At 38.0% G+C, this 25,926-nt stretch overlaps 1 protein-coding gene across 2 annotated transcripts in view; it reads left to right on the top strand.

The window, feature by feature from the left end:
• LOC104899168 (uncharacterized) overlaps positions 1-25,926 on the top strand; it is a 40,823-nt gene that overhangs the window by 4,167 nt on the left and 10,730 nt on the right. For both annotated transcript variants that reach the window (XM_048645328.1, XM_010686308.4), the window contains exons 6-11: positions 71-179; positions 277-477; positions 5,849-6,017; positions 8,526-8,607; positions 8,716-8,809; positions 19,433-19,529. In XM_048645328.1, coding sequence (XP_048501285.1) covers positions 71-179; positions 277-477; positions 5,849-6,017; positions 8,526-8,607; positions 8,716-8,809; positions 19,433-19,529 — 752 coding nt within the window. The remainder of the gene's footprint in view (positions 1-70; positions 180-276; positions 478-5,848; positions 6,018-8,525; positions 8,608-8,715; positions 8,810-19,432; positions 19,530-25,926) is intronic.

Below are 25,926 nucleotides of genomic sequence, written 5' to 3'. Positions count from 1 at the left end.
GTATAATTTTCAATCATCTGCCTAAGATGATTCATTATTCTAATAGGTTTATTATTCTGACTTGTCGCAGATCTAGAGCATCATGCATGGGCAAAGGTGAAAAGCATCAATTATTCAGAGAATTGAGGGACTGCCTTGAGGTCATGGAACCAGTTGATCAGTATCCAATGGATGAAGTGGTGTGATAACCTTATTCCTATGTAGTGTTACCTGTCTGATCATGTTTGCAACATATTTGGCTTTTTCAGGAGTATTTATGTGATATTCGGTTCTTAGGTTGACAGAGTAAAATCTGCTACATCAAATCTGAGACGTGTTCTTCTGTCCTCATCATTTAACGAGTTCTTGTCCGATAACGGGGCTGTTGATTTGATGGATGAAGATGCTATTTCAAATCGTTCTGTTTGTGTGAAAATCAGCTTGACAGTTTGGGACTTTGTACTACCTGCTACACCTTCACTTCCTGCTGTAATCGGTGTATCCTTCTCTCTATATATGCCTTGGGGGTCTTGCAGTTAAAGTTGTGTGTTTTACTATGTTGCTCGGACTTGGGTACCCATGTCCTGACACGGGTATGTGTCCAAGTGTTCGACTCGGCTATTTTTTGGCCCAAAACAAGGTGTCCAAGTGCCCCATCCATGTCCGAGTGTCTAGGATCCGATACGGGTACTTGAGGTGAAATGAAGAGTTCGAGCAACATATGTGTTTTATATTTTGCCTGTAGCCTGAGGTTTGTTCTAACTTCTAACCGTCTAACTTGAGGTAGGTTGAAAATATGATAATGCGGAGATGGCATTTTTTTATCTTATATGTGGTAAATGGAAGTTAGAGAAAGAGTAATATATACTTATACTTTAATAAATCAAAAATAACTAAACTAGCGGTTTTTTGTGACCCCATAAAACGATAATAAAGAAAATATTTCCTCTCGTTTCCTTTCTCTCTTCCTTTTGTTTTGATATTTGCATCTGAAGAATATATGTACATAGCAAAAGTTCACGCACTATTCCATGCATTCCCAATGCATTGCATCCTAAAACCACTTTGTGGTATACTTTAGACCATTAATAGAACACCAATATTTCCTGATATAGGATTCACTATCAAGGAAATACAAATAGAATAATCCGATAAAGTACAAGCGTAAAATGGTATCAAATTGGAGCCAATTAGACATCCAAGTACATTTTTCTCATTTCATTTAGATCCGGGGCTTTCTCTCACAATCGGTCTCTTGTCTTTTGTGCTCCTTCCCTTACTCCGTTTCTCTCTTTGCAACCAGCCAGCCTCACCGGCTGGCCTACAACCATTAAAACACCGGGTGGCTAGCAGACAGCTATCAAGTAAACTCTTTCTTTGATCCTATGTTTTCTTGTCGTGGGTCTTTAATCATGTTTCTCTCTCTTCGATCTCAAACCTACCCTTTTCATTTTGTTTCTTTTACGTTTTCTTTCCTACTAAATATTTTTATTGCAAACAAACATGTGAATTGCCACTTCCTGTTTCTTTTTCTTTCTCTTCAGAATTTTCTATGGATTTTATTGTTGTTTTTTTTTTTTGGAAATTATATGGTTTTTGATTGATATAGTATTTTATATTTATTTATTTTCATGAATCCCATGCGTACCTTTTTTCTGGAAATCTAATTTTGCCGTTTGCCATTTGGCGTATGTGAGAACACTTTTTTATGTGAGAACACTTTTTTATGTGAGAACACATCCTATGTTCTATATATTAAGTGATATGTTCTAATTTATGTCTTTTTCTAAAAAAGACTTCATTAAAGTTTCAAACTCAAATTCAACAAATTTCTTCACAAATTAATATTCTGAAATTCAATCTATTTAGCTTGCATTCATTAACTATGAATTTCTCTCTCCTCTAGAGAAGACTAATCTCTCTCCTCAAGAATTCCCATAGTCTTTGCTCAAGTAGACTTAGTTGAAGCTCCAAGTTCAACATCAATTAAGTTCTTCGCAAGTGCAATGAAATCATTCATAAAATATTCAACTTATTTAGAATGAATTCATGTTTCTTCACTTTTCTCAAGATGACCATTTTCACTACTCAAGAATACCTATTCTCTCTCCTCAAATATACTCCACCAAATTCAAAATAAAATTCAACAAAGCTCTTCATATATAAATCAATAAAGTTACATGAATTCAATAGAGGTTCTTGCTAAGTTTAATGAATTTTTCATCAAAAGTTCCGAAGTTCAATTTTGTCTAGGTTGAAAATTTCATGTTATGAAATTTTGTATTTCATGTTCTATTATTATATGTTCTAAAACTTGTTATTTCATGTTCTAAACTTTGGAAATTCATGTTCTAAACTTTGGAAATTCATGTTCTCAAAATCATAGCATATGTTCTATAAATTATTATTCTAAAAAGTGTTACATATGTTCAAAAAGGTGTTGAATATGTTCTTAAAACAAAAAGTTAAGGGGGCGTTTGGTTTACCAAGGGGAAAGAGAAAGGGTTTGAGAAAGAGAAACAAGGAGAATGGAAAGCTACACCCTTAGATTTACTAAGTTGTTTGGTATAAAATATCTAAGGGAAATCTAATATTCACCACCCTCTACAACTGCCACCACACTTTAACTTTCAACTAAAACCACCTTGCCACCACCCCCATCTCCTTTTCTGCCGCCACCCCCTTCCTCCGCCGTCACCCTCCTTTCCCTCTTCCTTCTCCGCGGCTGCCCCCCTTCCCGTCAAGTGATTTTTCTTTTTCTCTCTCCTCTCTCTTGCAATCTAGTGGTGTGGTGGTGTTTGTAGGGCTAAATTGACTTTTCTGGTGGTAGATTAGGTGGATTTTTCTCTCTCTCCCTTGAATCTACTTGATGGGGTGGGATTTTTGGTGGTTTATGTGGGTTTCGTGGGGGTGGCCGAGGTGGTTTTGGTGGGTCATGCTTTCAGGGGTGGTTGGGTAGTCTTCCTAGACGGGGACGGATTTTCGGGGGTAGTGTAGGAATCCCGGCGAGTTGGTTGCCGGTTTATGTGGTGCGGTGTTGGGTTGCCGGTTTATGTGGTGCGGTGTTGGGTTGCCGGTGGTTGATTGTGGTTACCGGTGGTTGGTTATGGTTTCCAAGAAGTTACGGGTTGGGTCTTGTGGATGGAGGTGGTGGTTGTGGGAGTGTGATAGGTGGCCGGGTTAGGGTTGCCGGCAGGTGGGTGGTCAAGGAACCGATTCTGGTGGCTGTTGGATGGTGGTTGGTTGAGCGGGTGGAGGAGTCTAGTGGTGGTAATGATTGGATTAGGTTGTGATGGTTTGGTGGTGGTGGTTGGATGGTCAGAGAGGTGGTCAATGATGAGTCAAAGAAAGGGAATGTGAAACCTTGGGGGGGTGTGGGTAATCAGGTTAGAGGGATTTGGGGTAATGGAGGGGAGAAAGGGAAAGGTAAAACCACTCAACCAAACAACTTTTAAGGGAATAGAATCAATTTATTCCCTTTCCCTTTCTTGTAAAGCCCTTACCAAACGCCCCCTAAGTATGTTCTAAAAAGCATTGCATATGTTCTATCAAAGTATAAATGAATATCTCTATAAATAATATGAGCAATATGAATGATATTAGAAGTTAACAAATTAGAAATACCAAAGTTAAATTGTTTGTAAGTGCGTATCACGGTAAAAGTAAATAAAGTAATCAATTAGAATTAACAATGAAGAAAAGGAGGGGAGTTAGAGATAATTTGCTTTAATTTTGCCATACAATTAGATATAATTTACTATGATGGTGTCACTGTGTTTTTTGCGACAAAGTTAAGTTTGTGTTTTTAAGGGTATTTTTATAACTTTTCGTGGATATCCATTTCTGAGGAGTTCCTTAATAATAGAGAGTGTCATATTAGTAATATTTAAGGTTTTTCAGTTCTTTTAATGGTTTATGTTGTAACTCAAATGAAGCTAGTTTTTCCAATATCAAGAGATAACTCAAGTCCCTACTCTAATCAATAACTATTTGTTTTACATATGATCTTGCCCATATATATATATATATACACACACACACACACACACACATATATAGGGGCAAGATCACATGAGAATGCCCCTTACATGGGAAATGAGAATGAATCTCGACCACAGGATTGGATTAGAGTTACAACACTTGTTCATTAGAGTTATACCCCCCTAAAAAATTTTGAGCCAAAAAAAGTTTTTTTGGAATTTTTTTTCTAATATTCTTTTTTTTGGAGTTACATCACTTTTTCGTTAGAGTTATATCGCGTAAAGTTCATTCTCATTTATCATGTAAGTATGCATTCTCAAATGAACTCACTTTTATATATATATAATATATATATATATATATATAATATATATATATATATATATATATATATATATATATATATGTATGTATTCATATGAGAACCATCCTTATGGTGAGAACCACTCATTTTTCCTCATTTATGAAGATTTTGTCTTTTGAGATTGTTTTTGCTCATTTTATGTATTTGCTCATTTAACATTTTTATGCTCATTTCATAACGTTTTTGCTCATTTTACGTTTTTTCTCATATAACTTTTTTATGCTCATTTTAGATTTTCCTCATTTTACATTTTTGCTCATTTTACGTTTTTGATCATTTAATGTATCTACTCATTTTATGCTTTCGCTCACTTTTTTACTTTTTTTGCTCATTTTAAGTGGTTCTCACGGTTCTCACCATAAGAGGGTATATATATATATAATATATATATATAATTATATAATATATATGGCAAGATCACATGAGAATGCTCTTTACATGAGAAATGAGAATGAATCTCAACCACACGATTGGTTTAGAGTTACAACACTTATTCATTAGAGTTATATCCCTCTAAAAAAATTTGAATTCAAAAAAAAATTTGTTTTTTTTGAATTTTTTTTTTCAAATATTTTGTTTTTGGAGTTACATCACTTTTTCGTTAGAGTTACATCACTTATTCATAAGAGTTATATCATGTAAAATTCATTCTCATTTCTCATATAAGTATGCATTCTCATATGAACTCACTTCTCTCTCTCTCTCTCTCTCTATATATATATATATATATATATAATTTATATATATATATATATATATATATATCTATATCTTTATCTTGAGGGTATATAGGTATCAAAGGCTTCAAAATCGTTTCTTTGGGGCTATTGTGTAGCAGTGTAGCTGGAATCTAGTGTTACATTTTGAGTGATAGCTGATGTTCATCTATTTTCTGGATAAATTGTTACACGATATCTTGAGGGTAGGAGGTTTTTTTTCCCATTATCCCTCCGCTCATATATGGGTGGTTGTGGCACTCAGTATTTTTTTAATAAATTGTTATCACTTTGTTGGAGATTGACTTTTCAATGTCTTTTAGACAAATAGAATTATTAATATGCAATACTCCTTCGTACAGAGATTTCCATGAAAAGCAAACTTTATATGTACAATATTCCCAAACTGTTTGTACTGCTCTTCAGGTAACCTTGGATGTGATATTTATACCAATAATATCTCTCCCTCTGTGTCCCTTACCCTTTCTCTTTCCTATGTTTTTATGAAAAGGGCCAATAACAGAGTTTTCAATTGGAGCTAACCAGCTTTGATTGTTTGATGTCATTAGTACTTCTAGTTATGTTTAATGTTTTGTGCTATATATGGGCTTTCGGTCGGTAGCATGTTAGGTATGATTAATTGTTATGCCTTTTTCGTCAGATACATCTAGAAATACTAGCATTTGATCGAGGAGTAGATTGCTCTTTCTTAAGATGTTTTATGATGTACTATGTTGCTGTGACCATGCCTTGATTTTTGAATGTATCGGAAAACTTTGTAGTTGTATGTTTCTGACTTTATACCCAGATATCAGATACAGTGATTGAGGATCGCTTTGGCGTGGAACATGGAAGTGATGAGTGGTATGAGGCATTGGATCAACATTTTAAATGGCTACTTCAATATAAAATTAGTCCATACTTCTGTAGATGGGGTAATAGCATGCGTGTTTTGGCATACACATGTCCATGGCCAGGTACTTGATCTACTCAAGCTCCCCTGACCCCCACTTGTATAGAATATCTTGTAAATATTCTATTAATCTCAGCACTTCTATACACTTTGTGATGTTAACAATTTAGGCCATAGTTTGACATCTTTTTACCCTTGGTTCGGAGTTCCTCAAGCTGTTAATTTGCTGTTTGTATATTAGTTGCTTAGTGCTGGTGCCTGGTAGCATGTGGCATATGTGTTTATTCTGTTCCCTCCTTTTTTTTTGCTCTTTTTCTTTTTCCTGAAATTTATTTAGGGGATGTTGATTGGTACCAACTCCTTTAATTGTAACAAAATCTTTTTTTGTCGTTCTTTTTGGTATGAGACTTACTCATATAGTCATATATATACATTGGAATGTTGACAACTAGCATTAAACCTTAGTGATTGAGGGCTCATGAAAATAACGAATAATATTTTATTTTATTAATAAGTTAATAAAGATCTAGCTTAGCTGCTAAAATAATTTGCTAGATTATGTTAAGCTGTCAAGTTTGCTAGTTAGGCTAGGTTGTTAATTAAGAAATAATGTAGTTCAACAATTCAGTTTCTAATTTAATCAATTATCCTTGATGAAGCCGTTATTGCTCCCAAAATATTCTTCCTTTTATTTAAAAAATAATGAAGAATAACAATACGTCGGTGATATAGCTATTCACCTTTAACACCTCATCTAAGCACTCCAAATATGCTCATAAATATCCTTACAAATTATCCAACCAAAAACGAGTTCTTGTTTATCTTTTGTATCTAGATGGACTAAATGTCATTGGTTTGTTAATATCATGAGATGTTGGATATGAGGAAACAAGATTAATTATCTTCTTGCATCTCTTTCCTTCTTTTGTGCTTCCTCCGTTCTTTTTTACTTCGGGGATGCACAAGTTTTAGGCTGTGATGATTGGACTCATTGATTTACCCCTCCATACCCGTGTTAACATTAGACGACCCGGTGCGGACACTAATAGGGTTGGACCTGTGTGGAGAAAATTGCACTTGGCACTATGGCGACCATGGCTGGCACTCGAGTATTTTCTTCTTTGTTCTCTTGTTTATCTTTCTACCATTCTCTCTCCCCCTATTAAAACTATGCATGTCAGTTATTCAAAATGGGTGGAGGGACTTTTGGAAATAAAATATTAAAAGTGTGGTAGGGCCTACAATATTTATTATGCCACCAATTTTCCATATGCTAACCATAGTTTAAAAATGCGGTTTCGGTCACGATCGTGGTAAAGGTCATGGTGATGCGAGAACGGGGATGATGCGGGAACAGTGATGATGCGGTTGTCGTACTGCCAAATATCGGCTCATATCATGAGATATTCCTTGAACATGCCTTAAACACGATTTTTTTTACACCTTTACAATGTGGCTAGTATCGGTTCGGTAAATTTGAAAACTTTCACGACACGGGCGATACGATACGATGTGGCCTTGTTTTGACACCATGATGCCAACTATTTGTCTATTCCCTATAGAGGAACATACGTCCTCAGTTTTTTTTAATACTTGGAATGTCAAAGTTTGGCACATGCATTAAGAAAGGAATTAGAGATGCTAAACGGACAAATTAGTTTTTATAATTTTCTTGATAACACAAACCTTCCCTCCAACGGTGTTTAAATTAATTATCATAAATTTTTCCATGTGCCAGCTCTGATCTTTTTCTGAAACCGCCCCCTGACTTTAATGTTGCAAGTTCTGAAAAATACAGAGGTAGTATTAAAAAAAAAGCTAATAATACTTCTATATCTTTTGGAGTCTCAAAATTAGCTGTAAAACTATGTAAATTATCATTTTTGGTTTCGATTATTGTCCCCCGAGTTTCAAGCGAAACTCAGGATCCTTCTCAAACGTGTGCTGTAGACCTTGGTTTTTAGATATCCAGGATTTGATATTCAGATTCGTGCCCATGTCAACTCATACGGTCGTACCTGAGTGAAGCTTATGTGACATAAGAGAGAAACAAAGATGAAATGGGTCATGTGATGAAGAGAGATAATGAAAAGCCAAATAAGGTAATTTTGCGTTTCTCAAATATGGCAAGTGTGGCTAGGGAAAAAACATGGAGGAAATACATGTGAAGTCCAAGGATAGGAAGTGCTTAAGTAGAAGTTGAAAAACATGGTTATTAGATCTTCTTCAGTACTTATCTGTTTTCCCATTGATTTTCTACTCAAGAAAATTTAAACCTTTCAATTGAAAGGAGGAATTTTTCTTCACCTTACCGTGTTTTTTTGTGTTTGAATTTTATGGAGTTCCAGGTGTGGCTACATTTGTGTTTTATCTTGTTATTTCTGCTCTTGCTTTAAAATTCCTCTAAGAAAAAAAATAATTTCCTATTAAAATGGTCGAGGGTTTCCAGATAGCCGAAGGCACTTCTTTCTCAATTAACCTTATCATGGTCACGTGAAGGTTTTACCTTTTTGTGCTATTTTACCTTGTGGTCTGACTCTGAGTGTGTCCTGAAATTATCCTGTATGTTCAGCTGATCACGTAAAAGCAGATGAATACTACTCAGACCCAAGGCTGGCGGCATATGCTGTTCCTTTTCGGCCTGTTGTGTCATGGTATATACCTGATTGTTTCTTTTGTAGTTTCGTCATATTTTCCCAAGCTATGTTTGATCTCTTTTTTCTTTTCTGTGTTTTATTTTTTATTTTTCCTGTGTGCCGCAGTGTTGATGCTGGGACAAATTTTTTGCAGAAAGAGATTGACATACTAAAGGCTAAGGACCACTGGAAGAAAGCATATTTTTATTTGTGGGATGAGGTACTACTACCATTTTGTCATGATTTTGATTAGGTATGCGCTTGCCCTATGTTACTATGGTGAACCCACTAGAATTATAGCAAGATAAGCACAGGAAATGAGAGAGAGGAACTGAGGGTAGCTTAGGATAGATTAATCCAAAAAATGGGTGAAAAGGGGTGTACAACTTTCGAGAGGCATACTCTCTCCAATTACAAAGATCTTGGCTAATTTGTGAATGCCTTAATTCCTTTACACTATCTTACTATTTATAGAGCTACCATAACATAAAGATATTTCACTCTTACACCTCGGCATCTAATTCGCTCTCTATAACCAATTTGCATATGACTCAACAAATCTAAATAACAGAATGACAGATACATTCTTCTAGAACACCTGTCTTACTGATTTACCCTTATCTATAAGTGAAACGAATGGGATGTTTGGGTGAGTGTATTGCATTACCCCTTTTCCAAATGCGCACCTTGTCCTCAACGTGGAAAGCATGAAAGCGTTCTTGTATTAGTGAGAAAAGTTCCCACGTAGCTTCAGACAAGCCCTCCCATTGAATGAGTACTTCCAGAGTGGAGACATCCCCATGTAAGGTAGTGTGCACGCCAAGTAGCTGTTGTGGTTGGGCCTCTAACTCAAGATCAGGATTGAGTTGAGTTGTGCACGGAGGTTAGTAGGTGTGAGCGAGGTATTGCCATGTGCACGCTTGAGTTGAGAAGCATGAAAAATCGGTTGAACTTTGCTAGCTTCTTGGAGGGCGAGCTTATACGCAATAGCTCAATACGAGCAACCACTTGATATGGCCCATAGAACCTTGCAACAAGTTTCTCAAACGGCCGCCTAGCCAAAGATTTTTGGCGTTAGGTCTGGAGTTTTGAGGTACATCTAATCACCAACCTCATACTGTTCATCCCTCCTTTTGTCATCTGCTATGGCGTTCATTCTGTGTTGGGCTTGAGCATATTAGCATGAAGATCATCCAAAATTGCATCACGTTCTTGTAACCATTGGTCCAAGGAGTCTAAGGTAGTAGAACCATGGCTAGACCTGAGTAGATGGGGCGCTTCTCTGCCGTATAGAGCCCGACAAGGTGTCATCTCGATTGACACATGAGGGGAGGTATTATACCAAAATTAGCCCAAGCCAACCACTGAGCCCATGTGCGAGGTCTCCCGTTCACGAAGCACCGGACATAGGTTTCGAGACACTTGTTTACCACCTTAGATTGTCCATGCGTCTGAGGGTAGGAGGCGGTACTATGCAAGAGAGAGGTTTGGTGGAGACAAAAGATTTCTTTCTAGAAATGACTCATAAAAACCCGATCCCGATTTGAGACATAGTTAGCCATATCCCGTCGCATATCCGGCCGAAACAACTCGGCGGCGAGCCTTAGATACGAAGTGACCAGCATAGGGGGAGTCGTGGTATAGCGGAAGGAGTTCTTGGGTTAGTGGGCGAGACCCAAGTAGAACTTTTCGGCCCTTGTAGAGTAGTTGCCCATGGTGAATTTCGTATCCCCTAACCTGTTTCCCACTACTAATCTGAGCCTACAAATGTGAGATAAAAGGATCTTGTCACAGCAGGGTTGGATGTTGGCCCATCTCAAAAACTGGGCTGGATACCAAGGCTCCAAGGGTGGGGTCAGGAGGGAGTCTTCTTGACAAAGCATCAGCAACCTGATTTATATTGAATTTGGAAATCGAAACCCAATAACTTTCATACCCACCTCAGGTATTCAGGGCTCACTTCACGTTGATCCATTAAAAATTTCAGACTTTTTTGGTCTTGGTCTGTTCGGATCACAAAAGTTCGCCATTTGAGGACCGCCAAAACAATTGCCATGAACTCCTTTTCGTAGATGGGCTTCAATCTTCGCCTTGACCCAATGTGTGACCATAAAAAGCTATGGGCCTATGGTCTTGCATAAGCACCACACCCAAGCTGTAGCCCGACGCATCACCCTCAATGACAAAGGTTTTGTCAAAGTTGGGCATGGCTAGAATGGGGGTTTAGGTCATGGCCTGCTATAACTCCTCAAAAGCTTGCCAACAATAGCAATTTTGTTTCAATTTTTCTGTCAGTGGTCCACCTAGCTTGGCGTATTGGGCTATGAATTTGCGGTAGTAGCCACTCAGGCCCAAAAAGCCCCTTAGTTTATAGGGATGGGCCAGTCAATCATGGCTTGTATTTTGGCTTGATCCACTGCCACTCCTTGGGGTGAAACCGCATGGCCCAAATAGGAGACTTGAGTTTGTCCAAACTCACATTTCTTCGTGTTGGCATAGAGTTTATGGGCCTTAAGAACCTCAAAACCTCCTTCAAATGGTGAACATGGCTTTCTTCACTTCTAATATAGATGAGAATATCATCAAAAAACACAAGCACGAATTTCCGGAGATAGGGTCGAAAAACATCGTTCATTAAGGATTGGAAGGTTGCCAGAGCATTAGTCAACCCAAAAGGCATGACTAGAAATTCATAGTGCCCATCATGAGTATGGAATGCCTTTTTGGGAACATCCTCTTTTTTCATCCGGATTTGGTGATACTCGGATTTGAGGCCGAGTTTTGAAAAAATGGTGGCTCCATATAACTCATTTAATAGTTCATCAATCACCGGAATTGGGTACAATTTCTTTGTTAAGAGCCCGGTAATCCACACAAAAACGCCACGACCCATCCTTTTTTTTACCAATAAGACCGGTATAGAAAATGGGGGTAACGATAGGTTCTTACACTTATGGGGTTAGTGCTTTTTTTAAGGTTTATGGCATGTTCATGGGCTCCATTGTGGGTAGGCCTAGGAACACGATTTGGTATTGTCCAAGAAGTGGTTCGAGGAAGGAGGGGGTATTTTTGGGAACAGTGTTTTTTGTTCAGGTCGGTTTGTGAGGGAAGGGTTTGTGTTTGTTGGGTGGGATGGAGTAGGCAAAGCTCTACCTAAATTCCTCCTCTTTGCCTCTGAATTTCTCTTAACATAGATTTGAGAGACATTTTTGTGCAGCCCAAAGAAGGGTCCCCACTAAAGGTAATGGGATCCCCATGGACTTTAAACCTTATTGCTTGTGTTTTCCAATTAGTAGTCACTGTTTCAAGTTTCTCCAACCATTGTACCCCGAAGATGAGATGAGAGTGGCCCAAATCTAGTGGTAGAAAGTCTTCCACCACCAATACTCCTTGCAACAATAAACGCACCCCATGACATACCCCTTGACTATTGACTGCCATCCCAGTACCTACTAATGACACGCCGAACTCTACCCTTGTGGTGATAGGTTTCCCAAGGGTGTTTATGGTGGTGGTAGAAATAAAATTGTGTCCCTCGGGTCCACCATTACCACCACTTCTTTCCCCCAAGAGTCCCTACTAACTTCATGGTGCGGGTGTTGGTGAAACCCAACACCGAGTTTAAAGACACCAAGGGTTGGCTTACTTCCTCGGGTTTTAGATTCTCCACTAGCTCGGCCACCTCGTCTTCCTCCGTCGTAACCAAGAGCACACTTAGCTCCGGCCTCTTGCAACAATGCCCCATACTCCATTGTTTTATCACATCGGTAGCACAATCCTTGCTCTCGCTGGTGTTTATACTCCTTGTTAGAGAGTTGCCGGACTCCTCCCCTACTTGTCTTGCTAACAAGAAGGTTTTGGATTGAGGTTTTTCGGGTGAATGGGGTTGGGCTTGGATAAGTAGATGTTTTGGTTGTGGTTGGGTGAGGTTATTTGGGATTTTGGTAGGGTATTTGGGGTGAATGTGTTTGAGTTTTTCCTCAACCTTAGAGGGCCAAATCCATAGCTGATTCTTAGGTTGGGGGCCATAAAGCACCCTAAATTGAGCAACGGGCCCTATGCCACCTCCTCTAAGATATCTTAATGTGGGCTTGAATATTCAATGAATTTCTTCCTATATTAAGCCACCGAGCTATTTTGGGTCACTGCTAACCATTGCTCGTAGAGTGAGCCTTCTTGGGTGGTTCGAAACTGCCGACGAAGCAGCGTTTTAAGTTCCCACCTTCTCCGATGTTCCCACCGGTACCAAAAAAGAGCATCTCCTTCCATGGTCACAACCGCAACCTCCGCCTTCTCTTCCTCCGTCAGATGATAAGAATCATAATACCGCTCCGCTCTCATGATCCACTCATCGGGGTTTTTGACCCATCAAAGAGGGGCATAATGAGCTTCCTAAACCTCCAGTTGGATCCTCCATCCCCCCGAATGGTCCTCTCGGAATATTCAAGTTGATAGGGGTATTATGAGGATCGGGAAAATTCGACCTTAGCTCCTCTTGGTAGCGGGCTTGACCTTCCATGATGCCCTCATTTGAGCGTTCATCCTTGCCAACTCCTCGTTGAGCTTGGCACGCCCATCTACATTAGCTCCATTGACGTGCGAATACCAGTGAGCGCTTGCTCCACTGTTTCCACCGTGTGAGATATGTTACTAGACGCCATTAAATCGCTTAACTACATGCTACTCTGATACCAACTGTGATGAACCCACTAGAATTATAGCAAGATAAGCACAATAACTGAGAGAAAAGAAAGTGAGGATAGCTTTCGAGAGGTAGACTCTCTCAAATTACAAAGATCTTGGCTAATTTCTGAATGCCTTAATTCCTTACACTATCTTACTATTTATAGAGCTACCATAACAGAAAGATATTTCACTCTTACACCTAAGCATCTAATTCTCTCTATAACCAATTTACATAAATAATAGAATGACAAATACATTCTTCTAGAACACCTCTCACAATACATTACTGATTTGCCCTTCTATTATGAGTGAAACGAATGGGAGGTCTGGGTGAGTGTATTGCAGTTACTTGGACTCTTCATTTTGCCTCAAGTATCTGTGTTGAATGCTCGGCACTTGGACATGGGTCCTCAAAACTTCATTTGGGGCAAACCGATGGAGACTTTCCATTAAATTGATTCGACACTTGAACATGCGCCTGTGTTTGAAATGAGTACTGAGTTCGAGTAATATGTAGCTTGCCTTTCTTTGACACTTAAGGCAAAGAAGAAAGCTACTAAAGCCTTGAATTTTACTCATTAACTTAATTATCTTTTAGGACTATCTCTCTACCCGGTGAATATTGAATTAAGACTGTAGGCTGATCAAGTAGCGAGGCATCCGTTGAAATAAGCTTCATACAAGGAACATAACCTGCCATTCGTTCTCAGCATCAAAAAGAATAAACTTGCCATACATTCGTCATTAGGGTCATCCTACTAGTTAAATGTTCAAATTACGTTCTGACAAAGAGAGTGACGTTGCCACGTGTTAAGAATGGGAAATGTTATTGCCATTTGGTCTAATAGTGTTTTCATTTCACCAAAGAGTATCTACTAGGCACATCACCTTTAACTTGTTCACTTGTGATTTCCATATTTTACTTGAGAAGCCATGATACTCGAGATGGCAGAATATAGGTGCATCCTAGGCTGATTAGATCCTCAGAAGATACCATATGTTGGGTACTAAGGACCTCAAACATTTGTGGCATTGAGTGACAGGTTCTCTATGATTGGGTGCCGTGATTCATAGCTCTGGAATGTGGAACTTCTAGATGAAGAACAAACAAGTTTGTAGGCTGAGCCTTTATGTCTTAAATTCAATCTATAAGAGAGTTGACTGTTCTGATGTCTGTTGATAACCAGAAATGAAATTGTGATGAAGAAGCGAAGGATACTAGACCAGATGTTTCACGCACTCTGGAGATGCTGGAAATGCTGATTTTTTACTTCATGGATGGTTTGCGACAAGTGAAGTGTCGCAATGTGCAAGACCTTGCATAGGCCATTGTAGCGACCGAGCTCTTATGGCGAATAAGACGCCTTTGTATCTTCATATATGGGACTTTGTGTCCTGGGGTATTTTTGACATAGCCTAGTTATATGCAACACCTGATTAGGATTTTCTTTAGTTAATTTTGTAGGACTTCTTGCTCTTTCCTCTTACAATTTCTTTCTTCATTACGGCTTGGGTAATATAAATTTTTTTAAAAAAATGGAAAAATTGATTCTAATAATCCAACGTTTAGGCCCTTCGTTCAAACTAATCCCACCTTTTGATTATTTTTTAATAATCCAACCTTTTATCATGATCTGCTCATATTAAATCGTGAGACGGGTAACCTGTTGAAATTGTAAAATAATTTTTTTTTCCAAGTTTCTCTATTCATTTCTAATATGTTCCTTGCTTTTCTCTTTTACCTCCCTTACTCTCTTCCTCCCCCTCACCACCCCTCAGGCGTCAGTAACCACCATTCACCAACACCCTTACCCCACCCCCTCCACACCCCCGATAGATTGCTTGCGTAGGAGGGAGAAAGAGGAAGTGGGTGGTGGTGGCTTGTGAAGGAGGGGAAAAGAGGTGATGGTGATGGGCTTTGGTGGTGGTGTGTGGATTGATGGACGAACTTGGTGGTAGTCGGGGTTTTTGGTTGGATTTTTGTAGGTGGGGGTGGAGCTAGGGTGGGTTTGGATGTTGGTTTGTGGTGGGAATGAGAGAGAAAGAGAGGCTGGAGAAGGTGGGTTGTTGGTGGTGGAGCCAGAGAGGGGTGGAAGTGGTGGTGGACTGGTGGTGTTGTAGACAATGCTGGTGGCAGTATTTTTGACCGTGGTGGTGTTGTTGTTGGGGGTGGTATCATTGGTAGTTAGCTTGGGGGTTAGAGTGTTTTAGTTATGTTAATTAAAGTTAAAATTGATTAATTTAAATTAGAATGAATTAGAATCAGACACGTGTACAATTAACCCATACTACTGGTCACCAACCTCTCTTAACAGGTTGCGATTCAATATGAGTAGATCATACTAAAATGTTGGATTATCAAAAAAATAATCAAAAGGTGGGATTAATTTGAGCGAATGGCCCAAACGTTGGATATTAGAATCAAATTTTCCAAAAAAATTGAACTAGGAGTTTTCTAAAGTGAAAGATGCTTGCTTGAACAGACCTATAGTGTTAAGAGAAATACGTGTTTATTAAGAGTTGAGCTATGCATTCTCTAAAATGAATTGCAAGGGCTTAAAAATGCGATATAGGAACTTAAAAGTTAATGATAGATGTGTAATCTTGAATTTTTGAACTTTCTAAATTTTATTGTTAAAATGAAGGGAAAAATTGGCATAATAAATCCCAAGTTTTGGGCTTCTTCCCATATTAATCCCAAGTTTACTTTATTTCTAATTAATCCCAAGCTTAGACATCACCTTACCATATCAGTCCAGGTTACCTACAACCTATCTAACACGTAAACTTAATTTTTTTTTCTCCCTTCTTATCTCTCCCCTCCCCACTACCGAAGTCTACCCCTATAGCGATGAAACCATTATTCCAACCCATTTATGCCCATGTTTGGCACTTTGTTGGAGCGCTAACAACACTGGCCAGCAGCGAAAACACCATTGGTGTGGAAGCAGCACTTGGAAAGGATAATTCCACCCAAAAATAACCAACCACAGCAGAGAGAGAAAACAGTGGCAGCAGGTTGTACATCCAAGGATAAGTAGGAGTATTATCGATTATCAGCAATGTTATTAGCATGAACAGAAGCATTTGGCACATAAAATATACGAACTTGGTCAAGTTAACAAATTAATACTGAATTAATGAACTCGCCTCAAAATCCTAGAAGGCGCCATTGAATTGGAGCAATAAATCAAACCAACTAACGTAATTCCAAATTTTGCAATCGATTAAACAACTTAGAAACCCTATTTATCTCTTTATAAGAAGGACCTTCAATTTTTCTCTTATTTACATGAGACAGAGAAAGGGAGAACAAGCATGACGCAAAGCTTGAATCATATTGGTGTTGGGATTTGTGAAGATAATGCAATTTCTATTTTGAACTTAGCTTGTGTTTAATTTTGGGGGAAGTCTCATCTAATATGGTCCTACAGAGTATAACCAAGTGTGACATTTCTTTGTTGTTGGTTGTTTTCTAAAGTAATAACAAGTGATGATGGGGTAGAAGGGAATTAAGGGGTCAATTTGTGGCTATCGTAGTGAAGTTAGCGCAGAAGAGAATGGGGACTGGGAGGGGATTTTCTTTTAATCGATTAATCAGATTATCCCACTTGTCATTTGTCATTTTTCACCTGCTTAACGTGTCAATTTGGAGCTAGGAACATTTTGGGAAGACTATCACCAAACTTAGAATTTTGGAAGGATTAATATTATTAATGTTTCTTCAACTGAAGTGTAAGATATTGAAAATGAAATGAGAGCACCTAAAAATGAAACCAGAGCACTTAACAATGAAACCAAAGTAGAAGATATCTTAAAACAAAAAATTAAAATTTGAAAGTTTAAAAATGAACAAATTGATCCCAAATGTGAATAAATTTTGAGTTATGCATTCTTTAAAGGAAAATTTGACATGAATCATCACAACTTTCGCCCATCGTCTCAAACTATTCCTAACTTTAGGGGGTGCCTTCTCAAAATAATTCGATTTATTAATTTTCTAAATATTATAGACAAGAAATGAATTAGCGTACACAAGAAATTGATTGTTTTGATTATTTTGAGAAGTTCCCCTTAGAATTTGAGATTATTTTAAATAATCCAAAGTGTGGACTATTTTGAGAAGACGGGTGAAGTTGGGATTATTCATGCTAGTTTTTAAAATGTATCAAAGGGAAATTGGCTACTATAGACTTGATGTTTAAAAAATTTACCATACACTCGTTTATTGAGTATATGTATTTTCTCTTTTATCAATTAAATTTGTACGCTAATTGTTTTTTAGTTTTATCGTTTGTGACTGCAATTGAATTTTGTTGATTAGACCTAACATTTTAACCATGTGCTACTATTTGTATTGTAAACATCTCTAATCTTCTTTCAGGATCATATACTAGTAGCACGAATTGGATCTTGATTCACTCCTAAACACTAAGGGGGCATGATGTCCATTCAATCATTACCTTTATCCCTTGATTACCCCAAAAACTCCTTCCAAGGGTTTCACTTTTCCGTTTTCTTTTCTACTCCATGGTTACAATGACCACCACCACTATGCCACCAGAACCACCACCATTATGCCACCGGAACTACCACCACTATGCCACCGGAACCACCACCCAAAAGCCCTACCCCTACCCCACCCCACCCCACTAGGCCCCTACCACCACCACCACCCGAAACCACCACTCCACACGAAACCCTACCATCCACCCAGAAAACCTTAATCCTCCATCGAAAGCACCTCCCTCCCACCTAAAACCACTAGATCTAAAAGAGGGAGGAACTAAAAAATTACCTTATTTAAATTTTGACATAACAAAGCTTGCACTGTTTTTTCGCACTTAGGCGCACAGCGTGCCATTGGTAATGATTCTACTACGGTTCCACAAATTCGCAAGCTGACCCTAAGTAGGAGACGATGGTGAAGGAAAGGGGAAAGGGCAGCGGCGAAGGAGAGGAAGGGCGGAGGTGGAGGAGGTGGAATTTCATAGTGGAAGGATGATAGTGGTGGTTTAGGGGGGGGGGGGGAAGTTATGGTGGTGCCGTGGTGGGAATATGAGGGTTTCCGTTTGACAATATATAAACAAACAACTTACGAAATCAAAGGGTAAACCTCCTTGTAACCCTTTTTCAAACCCCTCTTAACAAACCAAACACCTAAGTAAGAGAGTAAGCATTTTGAATATCAAAGACAAGGTAATTGATTCAAGGTTCGAAGATCACAAAGAAGTCTGAAATGTTTCATAGAGAGAAGTGTAAATTGCTTGCCATTGATCCATGAACTCTATAATTACAATGTTGCTTGTAATTTTTCCCAACTAAGATTAGGAAATATCAATGAAAGCCCTTAAACACCTAGCTGAACCATGTAATACTAGGAGAATAAGGAAACAAATCTGATTGGTTTAGAAAGCCAACACCGTATGTACCCACAATAAACTTCAGTGAACTCTAACAATATCTACTTACCCTTCTAGTAGACTAATCGCATGCCCAAATAATTTAGGCTAATGGGATCATAAGTAATTCACTCTTTCACCTATGGACTTAAATAATAGCTTCCACCATGTAAAACCCACACCTTAAGGGTAATGGTAGTAAAACCATGGGCTTTCCAACACTATATAAAGCATTTAAACTTACGGACTTATATAACTTATAATCTATTAGCCAAGCCATGTAATACAACTCAAAAACTCTTGTTTGGAAGCAAACAAGTTAAACCGCATCGTGTCCAAGACCAAGGTCATTGGTTCTTCAAAATATGCCTTTGATTCTGTTGTCTTTAGCGATCATATAGTGTGTAACTAATGCTGCTCTCATGGCGTTCCTTGTGTAGAATATATAAGACTTTGATGCTAGTTTTTTGTTCTCCCTTTATGACAATATTTTTTCGTTTTAGTCTTAATACATGTATCAGAATGAAGTGAACTTTAAATTCAATATTTCAAAATCTTTTTGCTCTGGTTTCTGTCTTTATCTTCAGATGCCTTTGATATTGTTGATCTACTGGTTTTTGGGTAAAGCAAGTTATGATAAGTCCCAATGCTCAAGGTAGACAAGTACCTTAGAATGTGATAAAAAAGTATTGGAGAGAAAATAATTATATTAATCATTTTACTTGGATTCTGACATGCATGCTATTTATTGGCAGCCGCTGAATGTGGAACATTTTGATTCGATTAGAAAGATGGCTAGCGAGATCCATGCTTACGCTTCAGATGCACGCGTTTTGACAACTTACTATTGTGGTGAGGATAAACTTCTTTATGACCATATATCATCTTCCATTTTCTCCATTGTGTTTTCTCTTCTGAATTTTCTGATATTTCTTGATATAACTTGTGATTGTATGGAAAAACTGTTTTGTTTTTTAGCTTATAGGGAGAAGGTGAATTAGGAGAGTACCTTTCCAACTTGTGCTTGATGGTGTTGGTTTATGGCTGTCCTAGAAGGTTAGCATGGTGGATTAGGGGGCTATCTTTCAACTTGTGCTCTATTATGGTGGTGGATGTTTTGGCTAGTATATTGACAAGCAAGAAGGAATTAGGGTCACTCATGTTTTTCTTTACTATATTTGTCCTAGAAGAATACGAAGTTGAACTAATCTTCACGAGAAAGGACAGTATTCTCAGCTACACCCCCTTACTCTATACATACTGTAGAAGATTCAAGAAGAAACCTGATTAGGCTAACTAAGGGAACTCTAGTCTTTTACACCTAAAATGGGGAAGGAATATTTGGTGTCAAAATTTTGTTATTAGGAGAGAGGAAAGGAGAGTTATGCGGTAATAAATAGCGATGTATATGGATGAGATCATTCAGAAAAATGTAGTGAGAAGAAATCCAATAGGAGAGTCCTCATCCTCTCGAGTGAGTGAGGAGTTGTATTTGATTAATTTTCCCTTAATTAATTAAATCAACATACTATCTTAGTGCTTAATATCTTAGTGTGTTCTCAATTTTGTTCTAATTCTCGGGTCTTAGCAAATTGCTCGAAATTTGGTGGTTGCATCCAATATGCAGCGTATTGAGCTACCTGAAATGGGTTGACCAATCGTTGACTGAGGAGGTTAACATCGCAGTTTCAAAGGCCAAGGAGAAGGCCGCAAAAATCTCTTGCAAACCTTGTCAACCAGATTGCCATGAGCATAGAAAAGATGATCTATCGAGTATGGGAGAGAAGAGGTGGGAGATCCAGGAAGGGTAATTTCATACCACGTGGCGTGAAGGGAGATCCACCATGGAGAAGTGAAGATCCGGTGGAAGGAGAGAGAAACACGGCATGGGAAGATGAATTGAACCCTGGAGGTGTGGGAAGATTCTATGACGGCCCACAAGGTAAGGTGCAGAAGATCCATAATGGGTGGCGTGCTAAGGAGCTTGACATGCCCTTCTCCGATATCAACCCACATGGTTGGATCCTTGGAGTAAAGCGATTTTTCAAATTTTATCGCCTCTGCAAAGAAGAGAGGGTGGAAACGACGGTGGTATATGTGGAGCTGCTATGATACCATTGCCTAATATTGAGGTTGGAGGAACTAAAAAATATGCTACTCAACGATTTTGTAACATCTCCTTAGGTTCTTAACATGAACAGTGGTTGCGTCGTCAACAATTGGGCTTGAGTGTTGTAGATTACAAAAGATGATTTATAAAATTAATGGCCCCGTTGGAAGGAGTCCTTGAAGTTATTGATATGACCTAATTCATTAGTGGGTTAAATGATGGTATAAAGTCTGAAATGAGGTTAAAAGACGCTATGGCGAAAAAGGAGGTGGGTCGAGGGCAGTGGCGCGGACCCAGTAATTTGAATATGGGGGTACGAAGTTACGGATGTACAATAAACACAAAAATTGTATAAGAAAAATTCATAAAAAAAGTTCAATACATAAGTCTTACATCCAAAATACCCATAGTCATACAACCAATTTTGTTAAAAAAATGCATAAGATTAAACTTCAAACTAACACTACAATTGCATCCTACGAGCCTTCATATTTTGAATTCGATCAATGATATCTTCACCGGGAACTTGAAGGAACACATCCTTTTCGATGAAAGTAACCAAACAATCATTCATGAGTTGATCACCCATGCTATTTCGCAACTTACTTTTGACATATGTCATTTTCGAAAAGACTCTTTCTACACTTGCGGTAGCCACAGGAAGAATCAACATCAACTTGATAAGCAAAAATATTAATGGATAAGTCTTATGCCTATTCGTTTCAACAAGCTTCATAGAAATAGAATTAAGATCATTCAAATACCGAAATCTATTATCACTTCGCATATTTTCAATGAATATATCAAGTTGCAGTTCAAGAGACATCACATCTAGACTTGAAAATTCTTCGGGATAAAATGTGGCAAGTTTAAGTACCCTGTCTTTGTCAAAAGAAGAGAAGTTATCTTTAGGACTTAAACAAGCCATGCATGTAAGTAGCTCTATGTTTCTCTCATTAAACCGGTTGTCAAGTTCTTGAAGGTGCAAATCAATAACTCCCAAAAAAATGTCAACACGAAAATGTAAGATTTGTTGTTTGTTCCACAAAACGTCTTGATCTTCCTTGAGGATCATAAGAAGCATCCATATTGGGAACAACAATACCATGTTTCACGCAAAATGAAGTGATCTTGTTCAAAAGTGCCTCCGAACCTTGCTCTCTCATTTTTTCCAACACAATTCTAGTGTACGAAACAAGTTCCATGACATTTACAATATCTTGCTCTTTTCTTTGCAAAGCAACACACAAATCATTAGTGTACCCAAAAATAGTCAACATCAAGTGTGCCATAAATACAAAATCAAATGTTTCTAGTGAGCCCAAAATAATTTGGGCTTTGAACTTATCTTCCGATGAACCATGTTTGCCAATGTGCACAAGCACCTCAACAATTGTAGGAAACAAATGGATGATGTTTAAAAGACTTTTGTAATGAGAACCCCAACGAGTATCCCCGGGCCTTTTCAAACCAAGTTCTTGATTCAACCTCGACCCACTCTTAAGTTCCCCCAAATCTAAGGCTTGAGCAACTTTTTGAGCTTGACTTTCTCTAATCATTTCTCTTCTTTTAAAAAAAACCCCAACTACATTCAACAAATTTGCAAGTATATCAAAGAGCCCACCACTACTATCATTCTTTTTAGCAACAACTACTAGAGTTAGTTGAAGTTGATGAGCAAAACAATGTACATAGTAAGCTCTAGGAGTATCATTCATAATAAAAGTTTTAAGATCATTTATTTCACCCTTCATATTACTAGCCCCATCATATCCTTGCCCTCGAATCATGGATGGACTCAATGAATGACCCATAAGCAAAGTCATAATTGCTTCTTTCAGTGACAAAGCCGTGGTATCACCAACATGAATAATTCTCAAAAATATCTCCCTTCCAAATTTTCTATCAACATATCGCAAAACAAGAGCTAATTGTTCCTTTTGAGACACATCACTTGACTCATCCGCCAATAAACCAAAGTAGTCATCACCAAGCTCCTCAATTATGCACTTAGTTGTTTCTTTTGCACAACAATTAATAATGTCTTTTTGAATCTTAGGTGAAGTCATTTGATTATTTTTTGGTGCATTTTCAAAAGTGATTTTTTTAACATCTTCACATTTTCCCCCTAGCCACTTCAAAAGTTCAAGAAAGTTTCCCCTATTATAAGATTCAATACTTTCATCATGGCCACGAAATGCCAAACCTTAAAGCAAAAGAAATCCTAAACAAGTTAAAGATGCTTTCAATCGAAGTTCATATTCACTTCTAACCACATCACTTGCATTTTCCATAGCAACATAAATTGATTTCTCTTTGGCATCTTTTAAGTTCACATATTTTTCATAAGCTGGATTATGTGCACTTTTAATTCCACCAACATATTTCTCAAATCTATCCGGTTTATTCCATGATCTAAATCCTTCATTAACAAATGCATCACCCCCCGCACACAAATTTCTATATCATTCTTGAATAAGAAACATACAAAGCAAAATGCCGCATCTTTTTCAACACTATATTCAAGCCAATCCCATTTCTTAAACCAATTAACGCTAAAACGACGTAAACCTCCACACTCTCTTTGAGGAAAGTCATGTGTTTTAGGTTGACAAGGTTTTTTGAGAATGTATGCTCTCCTCACCGCATTCCTTTGTTTTGGAGGATAATCCATATTGTTAGTTCTCTTCCCCGGATCATGAGGAAGAAGTTCAACATCATATAACCATTCTTCTTCCTCCTCTAATGGTACATTATTATTATTTGAACCACCCATTTCCATATGATTTTCTTGACTTTGAGGAACACTTGTTGATGGGAATGAAGGGGAATCATTACTTTCATTCGATACATTTTCATTGGGAGGTGCGGGTGAAGAGCAAGAATTACCTTACGATGATCTCTTTCTCTTGAAAATGAATTGTCGAAGATCGGGTTCCTTAATTTGTTTTCCCTTGGATTTACTTGACTTGGGTGTATCATTTGTCATTTCCTAATTGTATTCATAAAATTAATTGACAAAAATTCAATTTCGAATTTCAAGAGGTAAACCCTAACTAATTAATCACCAATGCTCAAATTCAACAATTTACATCTAAATATTCAATTAAATTATGAATCTAACAATATATAAACTTTGAAAAGTTGAAAAATCTGAAATTAAAACACAAAAGTATAAACTAAGATTAAGAAGTAAGAACTTACAAGCTTGAAGCCGCGGTTGTGAATGAGTTCGAACTTCGAAGTCCGTGGGTACTGGCCTACTGGGTCGCGAACTCGCGAAGCCAAAGTGCCGAAGAAGGCAAATTGGGCGGCCATCGGTGTTGCAGCGTCGCAGACTTGCAGTCGATCGTTTACCGATTTATGTGAGAGAGAGGAGAGAGAGAGAAGGGAGAGGAGTTCAGCGAGAAAATAAAGTTGAAACTTGAAACGCAAAGCGTACTCTGCTGCGCAAATTTTTTTTATTTTTATTTTCTTTTAACTGATTTTTTTTTTTGAATTTGGGGTACAGCTGTACCCCCATGTCCCCTTCTAGATCCGCCACTGGTCGAGGGTACCTATTGGGCAAAGCGTGGATTATGCACTAGGGTGCGCAATGCTCATTGTGCACCCAAAAAGAACATACCATTTATATAAAAGAACACGAACTTTTTTCAATAATTTTTCTACGTTAAAAAGAACACATGACTACAATTAAAGAACGTGTAAATTTATATTTATAAAAGAACGAAGGTTATAATGAAAAGAACATATAATAAATGAACATCTACACTTAAGGTAAAAGAACATATACCTTTTAAATTTAAATTTGAAAAAGGAATCTTTAGTTGCAAAATTTAAGGAAGCAAATAACAATAATTTTTTTAAATTATAGACTCTAAAAATGATAAAACGACGTAGTTTAGAAAAGGGTGCACCATGCTCTACATGCACCTGGGTGCATGTACTTATTTGCGCATATTGGGGGTCCACTAAAAACAACAAACAGTGAAATCGAGTCCCAAAAACCCAAACCTACAACCCCTTCACAATACTCAACTTGTGCAACCTCTTCTTACCCTTCTATAATCTTCACCGCCTACACACCAAACCAATCACCCCAATCTGTCTTCTCAAACAAATCAGTGATAAGTTTTGGTACAAGAGGGACAAGTGGTCTATAGGTCATAAATGCAAAAGAAAAGAATTGAGTGTGTTGTAGTCACACCTTGAAGAGGAGGGAGAGATTGATCTCCATAAAGACCCCACTCCCTTAGACTCACCGAAATATCTATGAGCCTAACCATTCCTTAAACTCGATTATGGGGATGACTAGCCAAAAAATTTTGAAATTAGTGGGAACCATATAAGGAGAACAAGTGGTAGTCATAATTGATCCACCATTCATGATTTACAGACTTCGGCTGCCAATTACACCTTTTTGAAGCCCCCTTTAGTAATGGAGAAGAGAATACGATAAGTCAAAATATACTTATAAGGGGTGGAAGTAGTGACTTCCTTCCCTTACCTTTGGACAATCTTGATCTCATCCTACGGGTCTAATGGATCGAAAAATTAGGGACCATGATTACTAATTAGAAGACTACCAGCAAGGAGATTCCACATTGACTCTCAAAGGGGAGCCTAGCAAGAATGGAATATCCCTGAAAGCAATGCTGAAAACCCTCATGAAGGAAGGAGGTGGGTACTTAGTTGAGCTGTTTAACTAAAGGTTAGAAGGTATTCCCTTAGCTTGCTGCCTATCGTGGCAAGGTATGATAATGTTTTTAATATGCCCCTTGGTTTACCCCCTCTACCATTCATGAGCACTAGTGAGTGTAAGACCATATAGGTACCCCCAAACCAAAAGGATGAAATTGAAAAATTATTTCAGGACATGTTGGTTCCAAAACTATGGATTAATTGGATCCATCAATGTATTCATACCATAACTTCCTGAGGTAGTGTTAATGACACTCTTTATGGGTATTTTAGATCTACTGCTCGGCTGAGGCACGGGGACCCTCTCTCTCCATACTTGTTCCTTCTATCGAGGAAGTGCTAGGTCATGCCATAAGAAAAGCTCTATTAAAGGGAAGCCTTGAAGGAATGAAAGTAGGTAGGAAAGCTCAGGGAATTCCTACTCATCTTTTCATTGCT

Source organism: Beta vulgaris, chromosome 1 (genome assembly GCF_026745355.1).
Source record: "Beta vulgaris subsp. vulgaris cultivar EL10 chromosome 1, EL10.2, whole genome shotgun sequence".
In the NCBI taxonomy this organism is placed as follows: domain Eukaryota; kingdom Viridiplantae; phylum Streptophyta; class Magnoliopsida; order Caryophyllales; family Amaranthaceae; genus Beta; species Beta vulgaris.
Note: the sequence above shows the minus strand (reverse complement) of the source record. Positions and strands in the feature narration are given on the sequence as shown.